The 19,841-nt window shown below is 48.9% G+C and overlaps 1 protein-coding gene across 1 annotated transcript in view; it reads right to left on the bottom strand.

The window, feature by feature from the left end:
- Window positions 1-19,841, bottom strand: part of SCN5A (sodium voltage-gated channel alpha subunit 5) — a 76,211-nt gene that overhangs the window by 31,400 nt on the left and 24,970 nt on the right. The window contains exons 10-15 of the mRNA XM_044252661.1: window positions 18,488-18,667; window positions 17,297-17,668; window positions 12,493-12,625; window positions 11,303-11,541; window positions 3,219-3,392; window positions 1,585-1,941 (exon numbers count right to left, since the gene is read on the bottom strand). Of these exons, the coding sequence (XP_044108596.1) occupies window positions 1,585-1,941; window positions 3,219-3,392; window positions 11,303-11,541; window positions 12,493-12,625; window positions 17,297-17,668; window positions 18,488-18,667 (1,455 nt within the window). The remainder of the gene's footprint in view (window positions 1-1,584; window positions 1,942-3,218; window positions 3,393-11,302; window positions 11,542-12,492; window positions 12,626-17,296; window positions 17,669-18,487; window positions 18,668-19,841) is intronic.

Genomic DNA, 19,841 nt, shown 5'->3' with positions numbered 1-19,841 from the left:
TGTGAGGTCTGAGCATGTGTGGACCACCTGTGTACCCAGACAGGTAGCTCTACATCCACAGTGGACACTGACTTCTTCCTGAATCACTCACTTGCCTCCACCTGAAGCTTTCCAAAGAAGGAGCTTTTCAAAGCTCCTTCTCTGACATTGGGGTTTTTGATCTCTCTCAACTGCGGAATTCCCCACATTGTAAGGTACAAGGCAAGAGGCACCTGTCCTAGGATGCACAGATGGCCAGGGAAGCAAGGCTGGGTCCCTTGTAACAGGGTACCCAGGGTGACATACAAGTTCCCATGGATCCTGCCTTATCTGGACCAACATCTACTGCACCTGTGCTTTGCTCCCTTTGTTCCTTCCCACTCTAGTATCACCAATCATGTCTACCCCAAACCTTCGTCTAGGAAGCCTTCCTTGATTTCCCCTGATGGTGGGGATCAGCACCCAAGGGACACTCCTTAATGCTTCTGATCATTCTGACCAGCTTAAGAGTTATTTCAGGCCTGTTTGAGCTCTCCACTTCCCCACTCTCCAGTTGGTAAGCCACGGCAGGGCCACATTCAACTCTGTATTCCCAGCTTACTGCCATAATATTTTGCATGCAACAGGGGCACAGGAAGTGTTTGTTAAGCTGAACTGAAAACCTGTGTGATAAATCATTGAACAGTAAGTGACTAATGAAGTAGTTGGTAGATGAGTAAATAAGTAAGTTAATGGATATTAAATGAGTATATAATGAAGAAACAGGTACCTAGGTGGGTGAATGAATGAAGGAGCAAATGAGGAGTGATGGGAATGGATGGATGGGTCAATGAGTGAGTGAGTAGAGAGCTGGATGGATGAATGGGTAGATGAAGAAGACTGGTGAATGAGTGAATGGATTGTGGGTTGACGGATGGATGTGGGGCTGGATTAGTGAGTGGAGGAAAAGATAAGAGAATAAAAACCTGGGTGATGAATGAATGGATAGATGGTTGGGTGGATGAGTGAATGGATGGATGAATAGGTAGGGGGTGTGTGTGTGTGTGTGTGTGTGTGTGTGTTTATGAATGAAGAGGGGTTGACGGATGGGTGGTTGATGGGCAGATAGATGGATGGGTGAATGAATGGGCAGATGGATATGAGAATGAGTAAGTGGGGAGTTAATGGTTGGATGGCTGGGTGAGTGAGTGAGTGAATAGAGAGGAGGACTGGTAACTGAGTAGACAGATTGATGGAGAGGTGGACAGAAGGATGGGTGAATTGGCGGATGGGTGACTGATGAGTAGATCGATGGCTGGATAGGAAGATGCATGGATGAGTAGAGAGATGGAAGAATCAGTGGATGATGGAATGGTGATAAGTGCACAGATGGATGAGTAAATGGGTGCATAAGTGAGTGGATGAATGAATGGATGAGTAGATAGATGGAAGGATGGATGATGAATAGGTGGACAGATGAGTAAATGGATGGATGATGAGATTGATGGATAAATGGACAGTTTGATAGCTCACTGAGTGAATGAGTGGGTGGATGGAAGGAAGTTAAGTGAATGGGCAGAGGGATGACCGGTGGGCTGGTGTATATGGGGCCACTGGCCAACTTACCACGAGGTTGCCAATGACCATAACAAGCAAGAAGACGAGCAGGCACAGTGACTGCCCAGACACCTCCATGCAGTCCCACATGGTCTCGATCCACTCCCCACAGAGGATGCGGAAGATGATGAGAAAGGCGTGGAAGAAGTCCATCATGTGCCAGCGGGGCAGCAGGCCTGAGTCACTGATGCGGTACCTCTGCTCAGAGTAGTTTTTGCCGAAGAGCTGCATGCCCACCACAGCGAAGATGAACACGATGATGGCCAGCACCAGCGTCAGGTTCCCCAGCGCCCCCACCGAGTTTCCGATGATCTTGATGAGGGTGTTCAGGGTGGGCCATGATTTGGCCAGCTTGAAGACCCGCAGCTGGGGAGGGAGGTGTCCTTGTGAGGGGCTCTAGTTCCTGCCGCCCATGGACACCCTCACCCCCTGCAAGCTCCTACCTGAAAACCCAGGGGGCCCTTGGACACGTGTTTCTCCAGGAGCACACACTGCTCTTTCTCTCTACAGCCTGAGGGCAGCTCCGCTGGGCTCAGCTCTGAGTCAGGTCAACATCTCCAGCTTCATCTCCCCAACTCAGCCTTGCTCTTCATCCCCATACCAGCTTCCTACCAACCCCAGGCTCACTGCCAGGAACTTCCCAAAGACTTCTCCAGCATGGAGTGTTCTTCTTCTTCCAGACTCATCTTCATCAGGTCAAACCATCTCTGACTTGCCCCATTCCCTCCAACCTTCTCTCTGCTCAGTTATCACAGAAAAGGGGGACAGATGCTTAGCACTTATTGAATACCTGCTGTGCCAGGCCTGTGCTTAGGATACTCACGTCATTCAGAGCTTCCGACAACCACATGGGGTAGGCACTGTTATTGCCTCCTTTGGCAGGTGAAGAAGCCAGCCCTTCTGGTGAAGTAACTTAATCTGAGTCCATTAGTTCATGGCAGTGGAGTCAGGGTTAGAGCCTATAGCTTGGACTTTCTCTACTGCCTCTACCATCCTGCCTTTCAAGCCTCCAGTGAACCTAACAACACTGCCCAGACTTCCTCCAGGAAGCCTTCCCTGACCTACCTCCAGCCCCATGTGTGGACCTCTCAGGCATTCTGCACTCCAAGAGTGGTCCAAAGACCAGCAGCTTTGGCCTCACTCGAGACCTACTAAATTAGGCACTGCAGTTTAACAAGATCCCCAGATGATTTGCGGGCACATTTGAGTTTCCAAAGTGCTGACTCTGAAACCAGCAGGCAGAACCCCAGGAGAGCTGTTGGCAGGCCTGGCTCCACCTGTTATTTGCCATGTGGCTTTTGGGAAATTCATTTCACCTGGCGTTTAGTCTCCTCATCTGTGGAATGGGTATGTAGTAATACTAGTTCCTCTCCTGGGATACTACGAGGGCTAAAGGGGGCATGGTGAGCCATAAAGGGCTTTGCAAGTCATCAGATGGCCATCCCCATAGCTTCCCAGAGGGATATCTCCTTTCTTGCCCCCTCCCACCACCCGCATCACCAGCATTGGGGTACCCAGCAAATAGCTGTTGGGAGAAGGCATGATGGATCACAGTAGGGGTGACTGAGTGGTGACCTCAGAGGGCATTGCCTCAGTGCTCTAGGCCCCCTCCCCTCCCTCCTGCAGAGGGCCCAGCTAGGTACCAGGCGGAAGGAACGCAGCACTGACAGGTTGCCCATGCGGGACAGGCCCAGCTCCATGAGGCTCAGGATGACAATGATGCTGTCAAAGATGTTCCAGCCCTGCTGGAAGTAGTAGTAGGGGTCCAGAGCGATGATCTTGAAGGTCATCTCTGCGGTGAAGATCCCGGTGAAGACCTGGGGTGGAACAGAGAGACCGGGGTTCCCAGTGTTTGGGCTGGAAAGACCATCGGGCCAAAAGGGGTGCCCCGCTTTTTGACTCTTGCTCCTGCGGGAACCCCCTCCTGGGTGCCAACTCTGACTGCACCCTGGCTCCCAGTGGGTGCTTGCTCAGCCATGGACCAGGCCCCCGGGGACATATGCAGCCTGAAGTCCCCACTCCCTCTTCGGCTCGACACCCATGATCTGCCAGCATGGTCCTCAGAAACAGCCAGGCCCATCTCAAGCCCGGCAGAGAATGATAGCTCTAGGAAGCACCTGGGGGCAGGGGAGGCTGAGGTGGGGGTATCACAACCCAGCCTGACACCCTCCAGTCCCGGTCTCCACAGGAAGCACTCTTACTCCTTATGTGCCAAATACACGCATTCCCACGAACACTCACGGCTTCCGTGTCTCAGGGCCTCTGCCCATGCTCTTCCTGCTCCATCTTGTCCACACACTGAACTCCTAGCTCTGTAATAACAATCACCCAACTCTTCTTGAGGGCATGACCATGTGCCAGTCCTGGGCTAGAATGCAGTGCATATGCCCAACAACCCCATGAGGAAATTATCATCATCCCCATTCTACAGGGAAGGAAACTGAGATACTGAGAGGTTAATAATTTGCCTGAAGTCACGTAGCTGGTACATCTGAGAACCAGGAAATGAACTTAGGGTTGTCCTTCAAGATTTAGAGCAACCCCCTCTGCCTTCTGGAAACATTCCTAAGGTAGACAAAGGCTGGGTTTCCCTCCATTTGTTAGACACAGTTTGGAGCTCTGCAGCCTGGGCCAGCAGAGTCCTGTGGTCAAGAAGCCCATCATGTGGTGGGTCATGCAGCTGTGACCATTTCCAACTGCTCCTCAGTGGGCCAATAGCCTGGAGGGGCCCATGGTTCCTGGAGGAGGGGACGCCCTAGGAGGGTGTGGCTGGCAGGAAGTTGGACCTGCTTCCGAGGCCTTCTTGGATCTCAGGGGGTTGTTGTGAGGGTGGGGAGGAGTCATTGAGGTCTTCTGTGGGTGAGGGCTGAGGTCAGAGGGCCAGACCATCCCTAGAGATAGCACCAGGCCTGTGAGGGAGGAGAGGTCAGAGACAGCGAGACTGAGTAGCTTGTTGGGGTCGGCAAACAGGGGTGATAACCCAGGCCTCGGCAACCCCTGTCCGGGGCTCTGTGCTGAAGGGAGGTAAAGTTAATTCCTAGGCAATGCAGGGATGCCTGCATTAGCCCTTTCCTCCTCTGCTCATATAAGGCCCTGTGGCGGTGGGCTAGGGGGCAGGGATTGCTATGGGTCTGGGGGCAGGGCAACAGGACGGCTGGTGGGGGGCTACCACGGCACTGCCACACTGGGCATCACCAGTCAGCCAGCCCTCGTGAATTCAGGGATCTGCTCAGGGCTTGTACCCAGAGAGAACTGTTCTCCCACCAGCTGGGGTCTTACGGAAAGGAGGGCCTGCAACATCTCTCGGCCTCAGCTCCAATGCCTGGGCTCCCTCCTGTGTGGGGAGGCTGGGGTTCTTCTCCCATTTCCTCAGCACCCCAGCCTGTCTTGGGGTTCTATACCCATAATTTTTCCATCCTTCTGACTCCATCCCCTACTGCTCTTCCAGCCTGTCTCCTCACTGTTCCTTCCTCAGGGCCTTTGTACCTGCTGCTCCCTTTCCCTTGCACCATCTCCGCTCTCCCCATCCACAGGGCTCACTCCCGTCAGGTTTGGGCTTAAAAGCCACCTAATGGATGAGGCTTCCTGATGCTTAAAACCATGGCCCCCTTCCACCAAATCCCTCCTCCCTCTTCTCTGCTTTATTTTTCTTTCCCTCACTTACCACCATGTAACAAACTGTATATGTAGCTACAGATTTGGCTAGGCTGTAAGCCCCACAGGAGGGACCTTTTCTGTCTTACGTTACAAGAATGATGCCCAGCCAGTAGGCAACCACCCAATATTTGTTGAATATAAACATACAAATAGCTGGGCCTTCGACCTTCAGCTCCGGCGTGCCCTGTGTCCTATCAGCCACACTCCTTGCCCTGGGTCTCCCTGAGAATCCCTAAGGGTGGGGCCTGTGAAGCCCCTTCCCCTCACCCCTGCGGCCCTCTGGTCTCCCTCATCACCTGTCTGAGGACCCCAGGGTGGGTGTGTTCTTAAGGCCAGTTCACCAGACCCATGAGTGCTCACATTCTTTTCAGGGACAGGAATGAGTGTGAGTACTCAGGAGAGATCCTGCCTCCCTTTGCCCAAGTGCAAATCTGTCTTGGCAGTAAGAGAGCACATATTAGTTGGCATTGGAAGTCAGAAGAGCAAGATAGCAGAAGCTCTTGGGGAATGCCTCTTGAGGGAAGTGATAAGGAACCAACAACATCACCTGGATGCTTGAATCTTGAAGACACCTGACCCTGCTCCAGCAGAACCTGTATTCTGACTAGATACCCAGATTCGAAGTTTGAGAAAGGCCATTGGTTTTCAAATGTGGGGCACTTTGGAATCACCTAGGGAGCTTTAAAAATACAGATGCTTGGGTCCCACTCCCAGAAATTCTAGTTAAATTGGACTGAAGAACAGACCAGGAGTTGAGTGTTTTTTGTTCTTAATTTCCTAGGTGATGCTAGTATGCAGCTAAGCTTGAGAACCACTGATTTATAAGGGCATAAATTTTGGTGCCAGACTCCTCCTTCCAAAGGACCAGCCCAGGCTTTCTAAGGCCATGTGATCAAAGCCTGTTAGTTTAAAGACATGTAGAGAATGGCAGCCAGACTCAGTTTCCAAAGCTGGGTCTGCTGCTGTGTGATCTCAGGCCAGTTTCCTCATCTCCCAGAGCCTTCAGTGTCCTCATATGTAAAATGGGGATAACTAAGAGTTAGAGCTAATGGATGCAGAGCAGATGCTCCCCACCACAGGCCCATTATTGTTACCATGGCAGCATTTATTATAACTGATGTGAGAAGCCAAGAGTGCCAGGCTCAGGCAGGGGCTGCCTTCAAACAACACTGCATGTTTTATAGGCTCACTGGGATCTGGCAGGCAGAGACTGGAGGGTGGGGACCTACTTCCCCTGACTCTGGGCAAGAGGGCCACTGAGCAGCACTGATGGTAGCTTCCCAGGAAGTGGGGGTACTTTGGGGAAACTTTGAATTCTCCTTGACCATATTTCTTTAATATCTTTAATGTAAACTTGCTTTTGCAACTTAATTCCTGGGAACATCCTTCAATGTCAATTAAAAATGATCTACAGCATCTCTTTTCTCCTTCCTTCCCTTCCTTCCTTCTACCCTCCCTTCCATCCATCGTTCCTTCCTTTCTTCCTTCCTTTCTTCCTTCTTCCCTTCCTCCCTCCTTCCCTCCCTCCCCTTCCTTCCTTCCTGAATAGTTGTGGAATATTCCACTGCACAGTTGTGCCATAGTATTTCCCTGTGATGGGCCTTCTTTTGTCTCTATTAGAAACATTACCATAATAAATATCCTTCCACATACTTGTTTTAAAACATCTTGTCCAATTCTTTTCTTAGGATACATTTCTGGAAATGGAATTGCATAGACAATGAGCATTTTTAGAGATTCTGACACATACATTTTAATTGGGCAATGGCTGGAGATTGAAGGTTGCACAATAGCCTATCTTTGCTGCGACTTGCTTTGAGGCATAAAATGTGGTCATTTTGTAAATGTTCCATGTATGATTTCTTTAACTACTGGGTGTTGTGCTCTGTACATTCATTAAGTCAGGCTTTTCATTTCTGTTATCCAAGTCCTCTAGATCCTTGGTGATCTTTTGTAAGCTTGACCTGTGAGTTATGAAGGGTAGTCTCCCACTAAGATTGTGGTCTTGTTAAATAGATCTTTCTGTCTGCTTTATATATTTGGAAGCTATGTAATTTAGTGCATTCAGGTAGAATGATATGTTCCTGGTGAGTTGTTCCTTTCATCTTTATGTTTTGTATCTCTTTATCCTTTAATAATACTTTTTCTTTAAAGTTTATTTTGTTTTATATTAATATAACTCCATCAATTTTCTTTAAAGTATTTGCCTGTTCTATCTTTTTCCCATCTCTTTTTATTCATTCCCTTTTAGGACTCTGGATCCCAAAATATACTCAGGTATCTTCTGTAAAAAACATATAGCTTCATTTGATTTCTTTACCAAACCAACAATCTGTCATTTAACTGGTGTCTGTGGTCCCTACCTTTATTTATTATGATTCCTGGTATATTTGGACTTCTGTTTTTATTTTATTTTGTATCTTGTATTTTTTCCCCTTTGTTTTCTTCTATTAGATTGAGTTGTAAAATTTCTCCATTTTCCTTTCTTCTGGCTTGGCAATTAAGACTTCCCATCCCTATTCTCTTAGAATACCCTAAAAGCTTTAACAATCAGGCTTGAGTTAAGAGTGTCTAAGGTAATATTTCAGAGTGTACATGAACTTCAGCCCCTCTTACCTCCAATCCCTGCTCCATGCCTATTTTATATGCTACTCCTGGAGGGAGGGCCACTGAGCAGTGCTGATGGTGGCTTCCCAGGAAGTGGCGGACATTTTAGTTCCAATGTTTTAGTTTCTACTTTTTATACCCTGCGATCAGGACTCTTCTTATTCTTGTGTTTACAGTCAATGCTTGCTTAGCTTTACCCACATTCTTCCTAATCCTTTCAGGTTCTTCTCAAATCCTGTTTCTACAATCATTTTACTTCTTTCTGACGTACAGATTTTTGTGTACTTTGTGTGTGTGTAGACTCTCAGTCATCAGTGTCTTTCAAAAATGGCAGGACAATGGATACAGAATTCTAGGGTGTCCACTGTTTTCTCCCAGAACTTCGGAATGATTATTCCACTGTCTTCTGAATTTTGTTGAAGCTACTGTAGAGTTTGCCATCTATCTAACTGTTGTTCCTTAGTAAGCGATATTTCTTGTTTTGGTTGCTGTATGATGTCTTTGTTTTTGACATTCATGGTGTCTAGATATTTTATTTATCCTGTGAGGATGTGATGTAATTCCTGAATCTAAGGGTTCATTTCTTTGATCAGTTCTCACTTATTCTTTTCTTGAACACTCTTTTGCCCTCATTGTCCTATCTTTTCCTTTGGAACCCCAAACAGCTGTGTGCTTGACCTCATTCTGACTCCATGTCTCTGAACCTTGATTTCATATTTTCTATCTCTTCATCTCTCTACATTCTGGGAAGCGTCCTTAGATCTAAAATTATATTAATTTGATTATCTCCCTAGCTATATGAATGTGCTATTTGATTTATACATTGAGATTTTAATCTCAGTGGCTATATTTTCCATTTCTAGAAATTTGATTTGGTTCTTTTCCAAAGCTATATTATTCTTTAATGTTTAATTCCTTCTTCTATGTCTTTAGTTATTTAGTGAACATTCTTATTAATAATCTGTATTAGACAGTTATATTATGTGATGCTCTTAAGAAGATAAGCCTGTGTGTGTGTGTGTGTGTGTGTGTGTCTATGTCCATCTGTCCGCTGACTCTTCCTCATAGTGGTTTATTTCCTTGTGTGTTTTGTAATTTGGAGAATACGCTCGGCCTGGGTTAAAAGTATGTCTTTCCAGAGAAGATTTGTGATTACTTCTTGCGGGGACCCCAAGATATCATAGGATCCGTTTTATCTGTTAAATTTTTAGGCACTGGTCCCAGAAACACTGAGCTATAAATTTGAACTCCAAATCTATATAAGGCCAAATTCACAGTCACAAGCTTCCAGAGGTTACTTTTCCCCTCCTCTTCAGCCCTGGATGAGAATGACAAGCTTCCTTTATCATTTCCCAACTTCAGTGTCAGGAGTTTTTTCTGGTTAACCATTCTACTGAAAATAGGGTTATATTCTTATGGGGCTACTCAGTTCCAACCCTTACTCACATTGTTTAAAGACCTGCCTTGTCTCTGTAGTTACACTAAAATCCAAGTCCCCAGATTACCCAAATCAGCAATATTACCTGCTCTTGGCTCCCACCGGGGCAACTACAGAACAGTTTCACATGATTACTGCTATGGTTTTTAAGTTCCTCTTTGTTTCTGGCACTACGGGATTTTTGTTACCTTCTCATGAGCTTTGATATGCATTTCAAAGAACATTTGCTATATTTTTAGTTGCTTCCTAGTAGGGGACTTTTCAGGTTTTTTGGCCCACAATATTAGGAATAGAAGTTGCATTTGTTCTTCAGATGAAGGGCAAAGTTCAAATTTACTGATCTTCTCTTTTATGGAAGTGGTCTTTAATGACATGCTTAGAAAGGTTTTTTTCCCCCTACCAAGATTATTTTCCCATGCTTATTGTTGTGGTTTTGTTTCTTTACATGTAACATTTAAACCATGGAGAATATATTAACTTCAAGACAATCAAAACCTTACACAGTAGCAATAAAGCTATCCAGATGAAACAAAACAAAGCTATATTCCAAGAACATGACCTCTAACAACAGAACCCCAAGTTTAATACAACTTCAATTCAGTCACAGCTCAGTGATCCAGGGAAGCCACCGGAGATCTTTATCACCTTGACTTGCTGCTCAATGCCACCCAATGGTCATATTCCTATAAAACCACATTCAACTGCAACCCTACATAGCCGCCACCTGAGGACCAGCCCACACAAGGCTGGAACAATTGTGCCATGAGACACCTGTAGACTGTAATACAGCTTTCCATTCTGTTTGCATATAGAAGGAAAGAAAGTAGATTTGTAGAAAAATGGACTCTGGTTTGTGAAAAAGAATTGAATAGACCCCGAGAAAATGATCTCGAGTTCTAGATATGGAAAGTAATAAAGGAAAAAAATCCTCACACTCTGCAGCATAGGAGACCTGCCTGCCTGGGGGGGTCACCTGCGCCATAGGGACCAAGATAGGGCTGGCTCTGCAGTAAGAGGAAGCTTGGACTTCCACTTCTCTTAGCAATAGCCTTCTCTTCCACCCAACCTCAGTGATGGTGCCGGAAGCTCCTTTCAGAAGCCACCAGGCTCTCTGCCAGGCTTGACCCGGGATCCCCTAGAGAATGGCTGTCTGTGTTTAACTGGACAGAGCCAGTGGGGCCCTGTCTCTTATGCTCAGGAGACAGTAGTCACATGCCCAGCTCTGTCACCACTATGTCACTTCTTGAGCCTCAGTTTCCCATCTTTAGAATAAAGAGGTAGGACCTGATTTGATCTCAAGGAAAAAAAAATCAGAATCAGAACCCAGACGTTCTGACTTCCAGGGGCAGCCTCTTTAATAACAGCAACAGTGATGATAACCACAGACCACAGCTATCATTTATCTTGAGTGCTTACTGTTTATCAAACTCTGAGCCAAGCCCATTATACACATTATCTTATTCAATTCTCATTAGCTTCCTATGAGCTTGCAATTGTCATACTAATTTTACATTTATTAAATTAAACAAATACTTATTGTGCCAATGACTGAGAGTAACTAATTTGCTTGAGGTTACATAGTTAGTAAGAGCTGACTCAGAATTCAAATCTGGCTTTGCCTGATTGGCTCAACTACACCCAACTATCCGTCCATCCATCCATCCTCTCTCGTCCATCCATCCTTCCCCTGAGAGAACTGCCTCTTATTGCACACACTCTCCTCTCCCAGTACTAATTGCCATATCTCACATCCCTGCACATTTCAAGTTCACCCTCAACTCACTTTTGTTTTCCAGCCCTTGGGCATCTTTATCCCCAACTCGCTCCCAGCTATAGCTCTCATCTCCTTAAAACTTGATCCTGACCCTTCCTGTTCCAAGATTCTTCCACGGTGACTCCCACCTTCAGAAGATCCTTTTGTGCTCTGCATCACCCCCCCTCACTACCCATGAAGGCTGTGCCAGCTAGCCGAGAGCCCTTCACACCAGGATGCCCATCTGAGAGTGAACTGCTGGCAGCCCTTACCAGGTTTCCAACCTGCAGCATCTCCTCGAATTCGGTTGTCATGTTGTAGTGCTCCAGAGCCATGAAGAGTGTGTTAAGCACGATGCACATGGTGATGGTGAGGTCAGCGAATGGGTCCATGACCATGAACTTCACTTTCTGCTTGATGGACAGCCACAGTGGGCAGCACTCCCAGATCAGGTAGCGCTGGGCAAAGCGATGCCAGCATGGTGGACACTTGCGGTGAGACTCTTCCAGCTCTAGGGGCAGGGGCAGCCAATGAGCTGGTTTGTTTTTTTGTGAATTGACTCACATATAATTTGGTATCCCAGAAAAGATGTTTGACTTAGCTGGGGAGACGGCAGGGCTCCTTTGTGACAGGGGGACTGTGAAAGGGACAGGGAAGGCTAAGGGAAAATGTGGCTTATGACCTGGCCCCTTACTCTGGAAATAGGATACGGGAGGGCCACAGGGGCAGGAGGTCAGGACGGATGTGGGGACAACTCGGGCAAGACAGATTATGACAGATAGGGGCTCTCTTGAGACAACAGTCTCACACAGACATGGGGACACCTGGGGAGGACAAGCTGAAAAGGACAAGACAACATCTGAGACAGGCAAGTTTGGATCTAAGGACACCCAAAACAAGAAGAACAGACGTGGGCATCTGGGACATGTTAGGACAGATGGCAGGTGCCTGGAACAGGCCAGAAAAGATGTGAACACATATGGGACAAGAGGAAACAAGATGGGGGTGGTGGTGCCAAGTTAAGACTGGAATGCCTGGGGACTTCCTGGGGGGTACTGGCTGGGACAGATGTGGGGTGCCTGCTGGAATAGGGCATAGGCTATTCCAGCTAGGATAGCTTCCTATCCCAGCTGGAATAGCCTATGGTGGGCATGGAATGGGTGGTAATAGGCTAGAGTTGGCGTGCCTGGGCCAGGCTTGTCCCGGGAAGGCATGAGGATGCTTGGGAAAGGACAGGGTGAGACTGGGAAGCACCCAGGACAGGCCAGGACAGCTGTGGGGATGTTTGGAAGAAACACAGACATGGCTCGGGAGGATGAACAGGCAACAGAGACTGGAAAGTCTGGGCCCACTGTGGGTATGTCTGAGGCAAACCTAGAAGCTGGGGGATGCTTGGCTCAGGTCAGGTTAAGTGGGAGGGGGCAGGATTGGGAGCATTTGGATGACATCAGGGGAAGCTGACCTTCCAGGGCGCTGGTGAGGACACTGACTGCGCTGAGGGCCCGCTGCCGCTCTCCCGGCTCCTCGAAGCCATCCATGCACGGAGCCTGGCGGTTCAGCATCTGGGGCCGGCCCGGCTCCTCCGACGGGGTGGTCTGGGAGCAACCAGGAGATATGCATCAGCCCGGGAAGGGGGGGGTTCTCCTGAACCTGGGGTAGCTGCTGGGCCTGGAACAGCGGTCCCAGACTCGGGATTGGGGTGGGGGGTCATGGGGAGACAGGATGGGGGTCTTAATGGGACACGGATGCTGGGTTTCTCTGCTCCCAACTCCTTCCCTGTTCATAACTTTCCCCATCTCTCTTGCCTATCATCATCTCCATCCTCCTTTCTTCACTGTCTCTCATCAGTGGTAATTCTTGAGTGTGGACAGGAAACTACATGTACCAAGTTCTATTAACCAGATGCTGTCATTGTACATTAGTACATGCAAAAACAGTCTGGGAGTCTTAATTGACCACAAGCTCTCTGGAGTCAAGAGCATAAAGAAACGTAAAGGAAAAAAAAAAAACAACAACCCTGCTCTGAGGTGACATTAATAGAAGCATAAGCACAATACTTAGACATAGCTGGTGGGAGCAGCTGTGGAGGCAGTTTGGCTCTATCTACCAAGAAAATTTTAAATTGGCTCAGCAATTCCTCATCTAGCCATCTAACTTCATAAATAATTATACACGTGCACCCCAAATATATATGCAATGATGTTCATTGCAGCATTGTTCCTACTCCCATAAAAACAAAACCAATCAATAGAAAGAATATTAAAATCAATTATGGATACAGTCCAACTCTGGACCCTGATACAGACATAAAGAGAGGAGGCAGTCCCATGTGTGTTCCCATGGGAGCACCTCTGAGACAAACAGTTTGATGAAAAAACAAGCAGAAGCCCTGAAAGATACACATGGAACCGTCAAGGTGAGGATATCTGGGTAATGGGATTGTGGCGGGGCGGGGGAGCAAAGGAGAGGGAGAAGTCTTGCTGTGCTCATATGTTTCTGCACTGGCATCATTTTTGTAAGCAAAAGAGCCAGATCTGCAGACAGATGTGGTGTGTCTGATAGAAGGAGGTGGTGGCAGGAACTCTCCAGGCTTACTCAGAGCCCTGCCTCCCAGTGCGGGGGGGGGGGGGGGGGAAGGGCGGGGCATGAAGCCTTCTCATCAGCGTGGCCCTCTATGACCACACTGCAAGAGCCTGAGCTGGGGCTGCAGAAGGCATGGGGCTGTTCAGTGTGCAAGTGTGAGGCCCTATGATCTCTGTAGGTCAGAAGGAAGAGGGGCCTGGGTTACCCAGGGAGGCAGAGTCAGGACTTGGGGTGGTCACCAAATTGATCTGCACTCCAGTTAAAGTCAATCTTTGCCATTGGTGGGACTGCCCTGAAATGTTGCCTAGTGAGGGAGTGAGCTCCTGGTCATGGAAGTATTCAAGCAGTCTACCTCCTCCTCGACGGTGATAGTCTGAGTTATTATTTAGTAAATATTTCCTCATTGCTCTCCCACTGTGGGGAAGCACCCTTCCCTGTCTCACTAATGACACACTGGCTTTGGCTCCAGTAATCATTTATGAAAACAGTTTCCCCAGGTAGCTGCCACACGTTCGACCTAAACCTCAGCACTGAGGCATTCAGAGCAGCCCTCAGCCTGACCCATGGTGAGGAGTCAAGCCAACGTGCAGCCAGAAGCAGAGCTGCCCAGCCAAGCCCGACCTAGACCAGCCAAAACACAGGCATTGGGCAGGTAAGTCAGCGTGAGAATAAAGGCTTATTTTTAGCCACTGACTTTGGGGGTGGTGCGTTACACAGCATTATGGAGCAGGAGCTAGCTGTTACACTGCGCTAGTGCATGCTATCATCTCTTCCATTTTCCCAACGCAGCAGAAAGGGATTCCCTTAAAAAGGAAATCAGGCCACTATAATCTGTGCCTCCCCTCTCCCCATGCTTTCCATCTTACTCAGAGTAAATTCAAACCTTTTATTACCTACGAGGCACTGTATAGTCCAAATCCTAACTCACCAAAAGTGTTTTTGTATCCCTCCTAGCTGTTTCCATCACACCTGACCCTACCTGGCTCTCTCATGCCTCGAACACGCCAAGCCTCCTCTCCTTCAGGGCCTTCATACTTGCTGTTCCCTCTGCCTGCAACATGGTTCTTCCACATCTTTGTAGCTGGCTCTCTCAAATCATTTGCCTGCCAATTTTAATGTCACCTCCTCAGGAAGGACTTCCTGAGGATTCTAAGAGCCATCCCCAACCACCCCCCCCAGCAACTGTCTGTCCCATGACCCTTACTGCTAACCTGGAAACGCTGACCAGTTTGCCATCTGTCTTCCTGACTACAAAGTAAACTCCATGATGTTGGCGCTCATCTGTTCTGTTCACAATATCCCTGCAGCCTCCAATTCAATGTGGCAGGCTGGCATTGGACAAATGTTGGCTGCATGGATAATTACTTGAGAATCAGAAGGCTTGGATTAAGCTCTAGCCCTGCCTCTAACTAGCTAGATGGGGGTGCGGGGGAGGGGAGGGAGAAGACTGTTGCTCCCCACCCCTATCTGGCCTTCTGGGCCACATGCTCTCCTGTAGACAAAGGAAAGCTTCACCCTCTACCCCTTGACTGGGATAAATTAAACATGAGCTGTCTGGTGGGCTGGCCCTTCTTCCCCCCTCTTATCTTGGTTGAGTGCCCACTATGTGTCCCACACTATGCTCTGTCTTCAGTTTTAGAACTGGGCAGACAGGCCTCACTGGGGACCGGGTGGAGGCAGAGAAGGCATTCCCCGGGGCCTACAACCCGCTAATCTCTTTAACTTTACAATGTCTCCATCTAGGTCTGATAATTCCTTTAACTTTGCAAATAAGCCCCTCTGCCGGCTAATCCCTTTGAGGTTACAAATGGGCCCCACAGAAGTGAGAAAGGGTGAAGTCAGAGTGTCCGGTAATGAAGTGTTTGAACTTGGATTCCTTCTGACATGTGCAGCACAATGAGATGATTTTCTCCCTAATGAGATTAGAAAATTCTATTAGTGTTCTGGGCTGCTAACCTGATTCCACACACCGGCTGAAACCTGCAGGAGGGCCTAGGCCACTGGGATTCAGTGTTCCTGAAAGGCCAGAAGTCCCACCCTCCAGGTGACTGCCAGGGCCCTCCAGGCGCACCTGGAAGGGGTGGTCTGTCTCCAGTGCTCTCTCAGGACCCTCTCTGACTCCCTGCTCTAGAGGACTGTGACTGTCCCAGGAGTCTTTACTCCTTCCTCCTCAGTAATAAAGGGTAACAGATAATAACAGCAATGACTCGAACATGAGGCAAGTACCAGTCTAATCACCAGACAGGTCTTAACCCTTTTAGTCCTCACCACAAACTGTTGACGTGGATATTAATTTCATTTCCACTTAACCAATAAGGAAATTGAGGCACAGAGTGATTCATTAACCTGTGCCAAGTCCCGTAGCCAGAGTCTGTCTGAGCTGGAGCAAAACAGCCCATTTGGCTGTGAGCCCTCTCTCTTCAGCCCCACCTTCCCAACCAAGGCTCCCTGTCTTATTCTAGCTTCCTCAGGAAGTCTCTTCTCCTCTGTCTCCTGCAGGCCTTGGGTATAAACCACACATGTGCCCTTTCCCTGGGTGGGCTGCTCTGGGCACTGTGTTGGGGGCAGGGGTCAGCAAGGACACTCCAGGGCTGGCTGACTGATCTGAGCTCTGGCTGGCCTTTCATGCTCTGCCCTGTCGCTCTGCTGCCTTTTTGATGATAACGCCAACAGTTTTCGCCTTTGTTCCATGGGTTCCAACCATTCTGACCTCATGGAATTTCCTTCAATAGGCTGGGCACTCTCAGGGCCTCAGTGCCTTTGCACTGGGTGCTCTTGAGGCCTGGAACATGCTTCCCTCAGATGATACAATGATGGTGTATAATTATAACATTATCACAGCATCAACATACTCATGATGTCCTGATTGCTGTACCCATAGGAGATAGCAATATGAGATGGGTGTTTTTAATTCATTTTACAGATGACAGACACACAGAGAAAGAAAGCAACTTGCCTACGGCCATCCAGCTGGTAAACTATGAGCTGGAATTCAAACCCAGCTTGTGTCTAGAATCTGGGTGCTGTATCACCCCCCATGCCCAGTTTCAGAAAGCAGCCTGGGCTCCCACCCTTGCCTCCTTTAGTTCTTTGTTTAAATGCTTCCTAATGGGTAAGGGTTCCTGCTCCCCCACCCTTACTCGTGCCCTCCCACAGCACTCATTACTTGTGCTAATGTTTACCATTTTGCAAAGTACTGAAATATTTAGGCTTGATGAATAACTGTTGTCCAGAATGCCGTAAGTATCCCCTGGCCATTCTGGCCTCTTTCCTAGAAGCCCCCGCATTGCCCAAGATCCAGCAACTCCACAGGCTAACCCCTGGCACACACAGAGCCTTCAGGATACCAGTCCTGTGCCACGGTGGCATCTCAGTGCCTGGGCCTTACCAGTTGCTAAATATTTAACTCTCTTCCCTGTTTATCAACATTACACACCGTATAGATATATATACCTATTTTTCTTCTTTGATGTTTGCCCATCTGCCTCCATTATCAAGAAAGTTCTACGAGGGCAGAGAAATTTTTTTGGCCTTTTTTTTTTTTTTCCCCCCCGCTCTTCACCCCCAGCGCCCAGCATACAATAGGTGCTCAGTAAATATTAGGTGAGAATTTTGGACCTGTCACTGGTGACCAGTTTCGGAGACCAGATCTGGCCTGGGGCTGCATTGTGGGGCTGGCTCACCGTGTCTGGGGGGCGATCCAGGATCACAGGGCGGAGGAGGTGGCTCCCTGGGGAGGTAGCCTCAGGGTCACCTGCCCCCAGCAAGGAGACCACCCCGTTGCAGTCCACCGTGCTGTTCCTTTTACCATTGAGGGCGTGACTGAGAGCCGAAGTCCCCGGACTGAGCTGTCCCTGGGCACTAGGCTGGCGCAGAGGCCAGGGCACCAGCAGTGACGTGCGGTGACTCTCGCTGTCCCCCGCTGTACTGTTTTCATCATCTGCAAAATCTGTCTCTGAGCCCAGGTCTCGCCTGCGAAAGGTGAAAATGCTCCCGCGGCTGGAGCGCGGCTTCATGGATGTCCTGCTGAGGCCATGTGCGCTGCTCAGACGATTCTGGGGGCACAGGGAGAAGGCACATGACCAAGCCAGCTCTTCACGTGCTCGCAGCCTGTCCCCTGTGGTGTTCTTTGAGACTGAGATTGAGAAGTTCTCTCACAGCAATGAGAGTTGGTTTTTTTGTTTTTTGAAGCAGGCTCCATGCCCAGTAGGGCTTGAACTCATGAGTCTGAGATCTAGACCTGAGCTGTGATCAAGAGTCAGATGCTTAAGACTGAGCCACCCAGGTGCCCCAAGCATTGAGGGCTTTTCTTGGCCACTCAGGAACTGGGGTTGGCGGCGGGGTGGGGGGATGGGAATTGCTGACCTAATCTGTGTTCAGAGGAGGGGATAGAGACAATCCTGCTTCATCTAGGACTTCTGCTCCCTTAAAGCTTGTGCCTCTTGGGCTTTGAGACTCAAGCTTGCCTGTGCCTGAAGATGTGCCTATGGCTGGGCAGGGGGAGAAAAGGAGGCAGGAAAGCTCTTGGTGGTACAAACAGGTTTGGCCTGAGCAGGACTGGGGGCCATCAGCCATGCACCTGACTCATATGGCCATGTCCTTGGGCACCCAAATCCACACCACAGGGTGTCCCCCAGTCCCAACCCCAGTCCCAGTGCTGGGGACTTCACAACGCCCAAACCTAGTTCGTCTCTCTGCCCCGACCTCCTCCACTCCAAGAACGGTCATGGGAAACAGGAATGGCCTGGAGTGGCTTTAAGGAGACTTTCTCTGAGGAGCAAACATGGGGGGCTCTGATGTTACCAGGGGTCCAACATAATGGGCTTTTGATGCCAACCCCCCACGAAAGGGCCAGAGCCACCACTGGGGATTACCATTGCTTTGGGACCATCCTCTGAGTCGGACTTGGGGAACCTGTCATCCCCACACTCCTCTGTCCCTGAAGACAGTCGTTTTCTCCTCTTGCTTCTTCTCTCATGGGTGCTTACTGGGGCTAAAGGGGACATCTCCAAGGAGCTGCGGGACACGGTGTCCACACCCCTGATGGTGAGGGCCTGGAAAAGGTGGAAGAGGGATGACTTTGGTCATTGAGACTCTGTGCAGCCTCAGGCTACGGCAGGCCAGGCATCTCTCAGTATCTCACTTTCCCCATCAGGAAGTAGACTTGCAGACTTAACTGCCGACAAGGGTGTCATGGAGACATGAGCTCAAACAGATCCAGGATGTTTTGACAAAAATCAAAGTCCAGGGAAGAGGAAATAAGTGGCTGAGGTGAGTAGCTCTTGGAAGAGGGGAGTGTGAAGGACAGTTGAAGGGGGAGTGTTGACAAGCAGAGGAAGTGATAGAACTGGAGGGCAAGAGATCTTCTAGAAGCTTCCGCCGGCCCAGACTGGTGCTGAGGGTGGTGGCCTGGGGCAGTGAGAAGAAAGTGGATGTCTAACAGCTGGCTCAGTAGTTAGCCTGCAGCACCTGTGTGTGGGGCTTTGGGTAACCAGTGCTGCCATGCTTACTTTCTGGGCTGGCTCAGGCCTCCAAACTTGGACCTTCCTCATCAAGCTACCAGAAGGCATCCCTTGACTAGGATAAACTCAGTGCATAGACAGGTGGTTCTCTTTTATTCAGCATGCACTAGGCTCCTTTAGCAAGAGCTACCACCTTTACCCAGAGGGCACCGTTTTCTCTCAGAAGACACCATGGTCAGAGGGAACACTTCCCTCAGCAGGCCCCACACCCACAGTGTCCACCTGTACCCAGTGTGGACCATTTTCACCTAGCAGGCACCTCATGAACAGGCACTGTCTTTACCCAGGTACAAATTTTTACCTGGCAGACACCATAGTCACATGAAATATCTTCACCCAGCAGATGCCAGCTTCCAGCAGGAACTGCCTTTCATCTAGCAGATGCCATACTTAAAGGTACCAGCTTTACCCAGCATGCCTCACACCCACAGACACCAGCTTTACCCAGCATGCATCACACTCACAGACACCAACTTTACTCAGCACACACTATGCTTACAGGTACCAGCTCTGCCCTGTAGGCAGCAGGGTTATAGGCACTGGCTTTACCCAGCAGGACCTGCCTTTTATCTAGCAGATGCCACATTTACAGGTATTAGCTTTACCCAGCAGGACCTGCCTTTTATCTAGCAGATGCCACGTTTACAGGTATTAGCTTTACCCAGCAGGACCTGCCTTTTATCTAGTAATGCCACGTTTACAGGTA

This window comes from Neovison vison, chromosome 6 (assembly GCF_020171115.1).
Source record: "Neovison vison isolate M4711 chromosome 6, ASM_NN_V1, whole genome shotgun sequence".
Lineage (NCBI taxonomy): Eukaryota > Metazoa > Chordata > Mammalia > Carnivora > Mustelidae > Neogale > Neogale vison.
The sequence above is the reverse complement of the archived record's forward strand: the minus strand, read 5'-3'. Positions and strand labels throughout refer to the sequence as shown.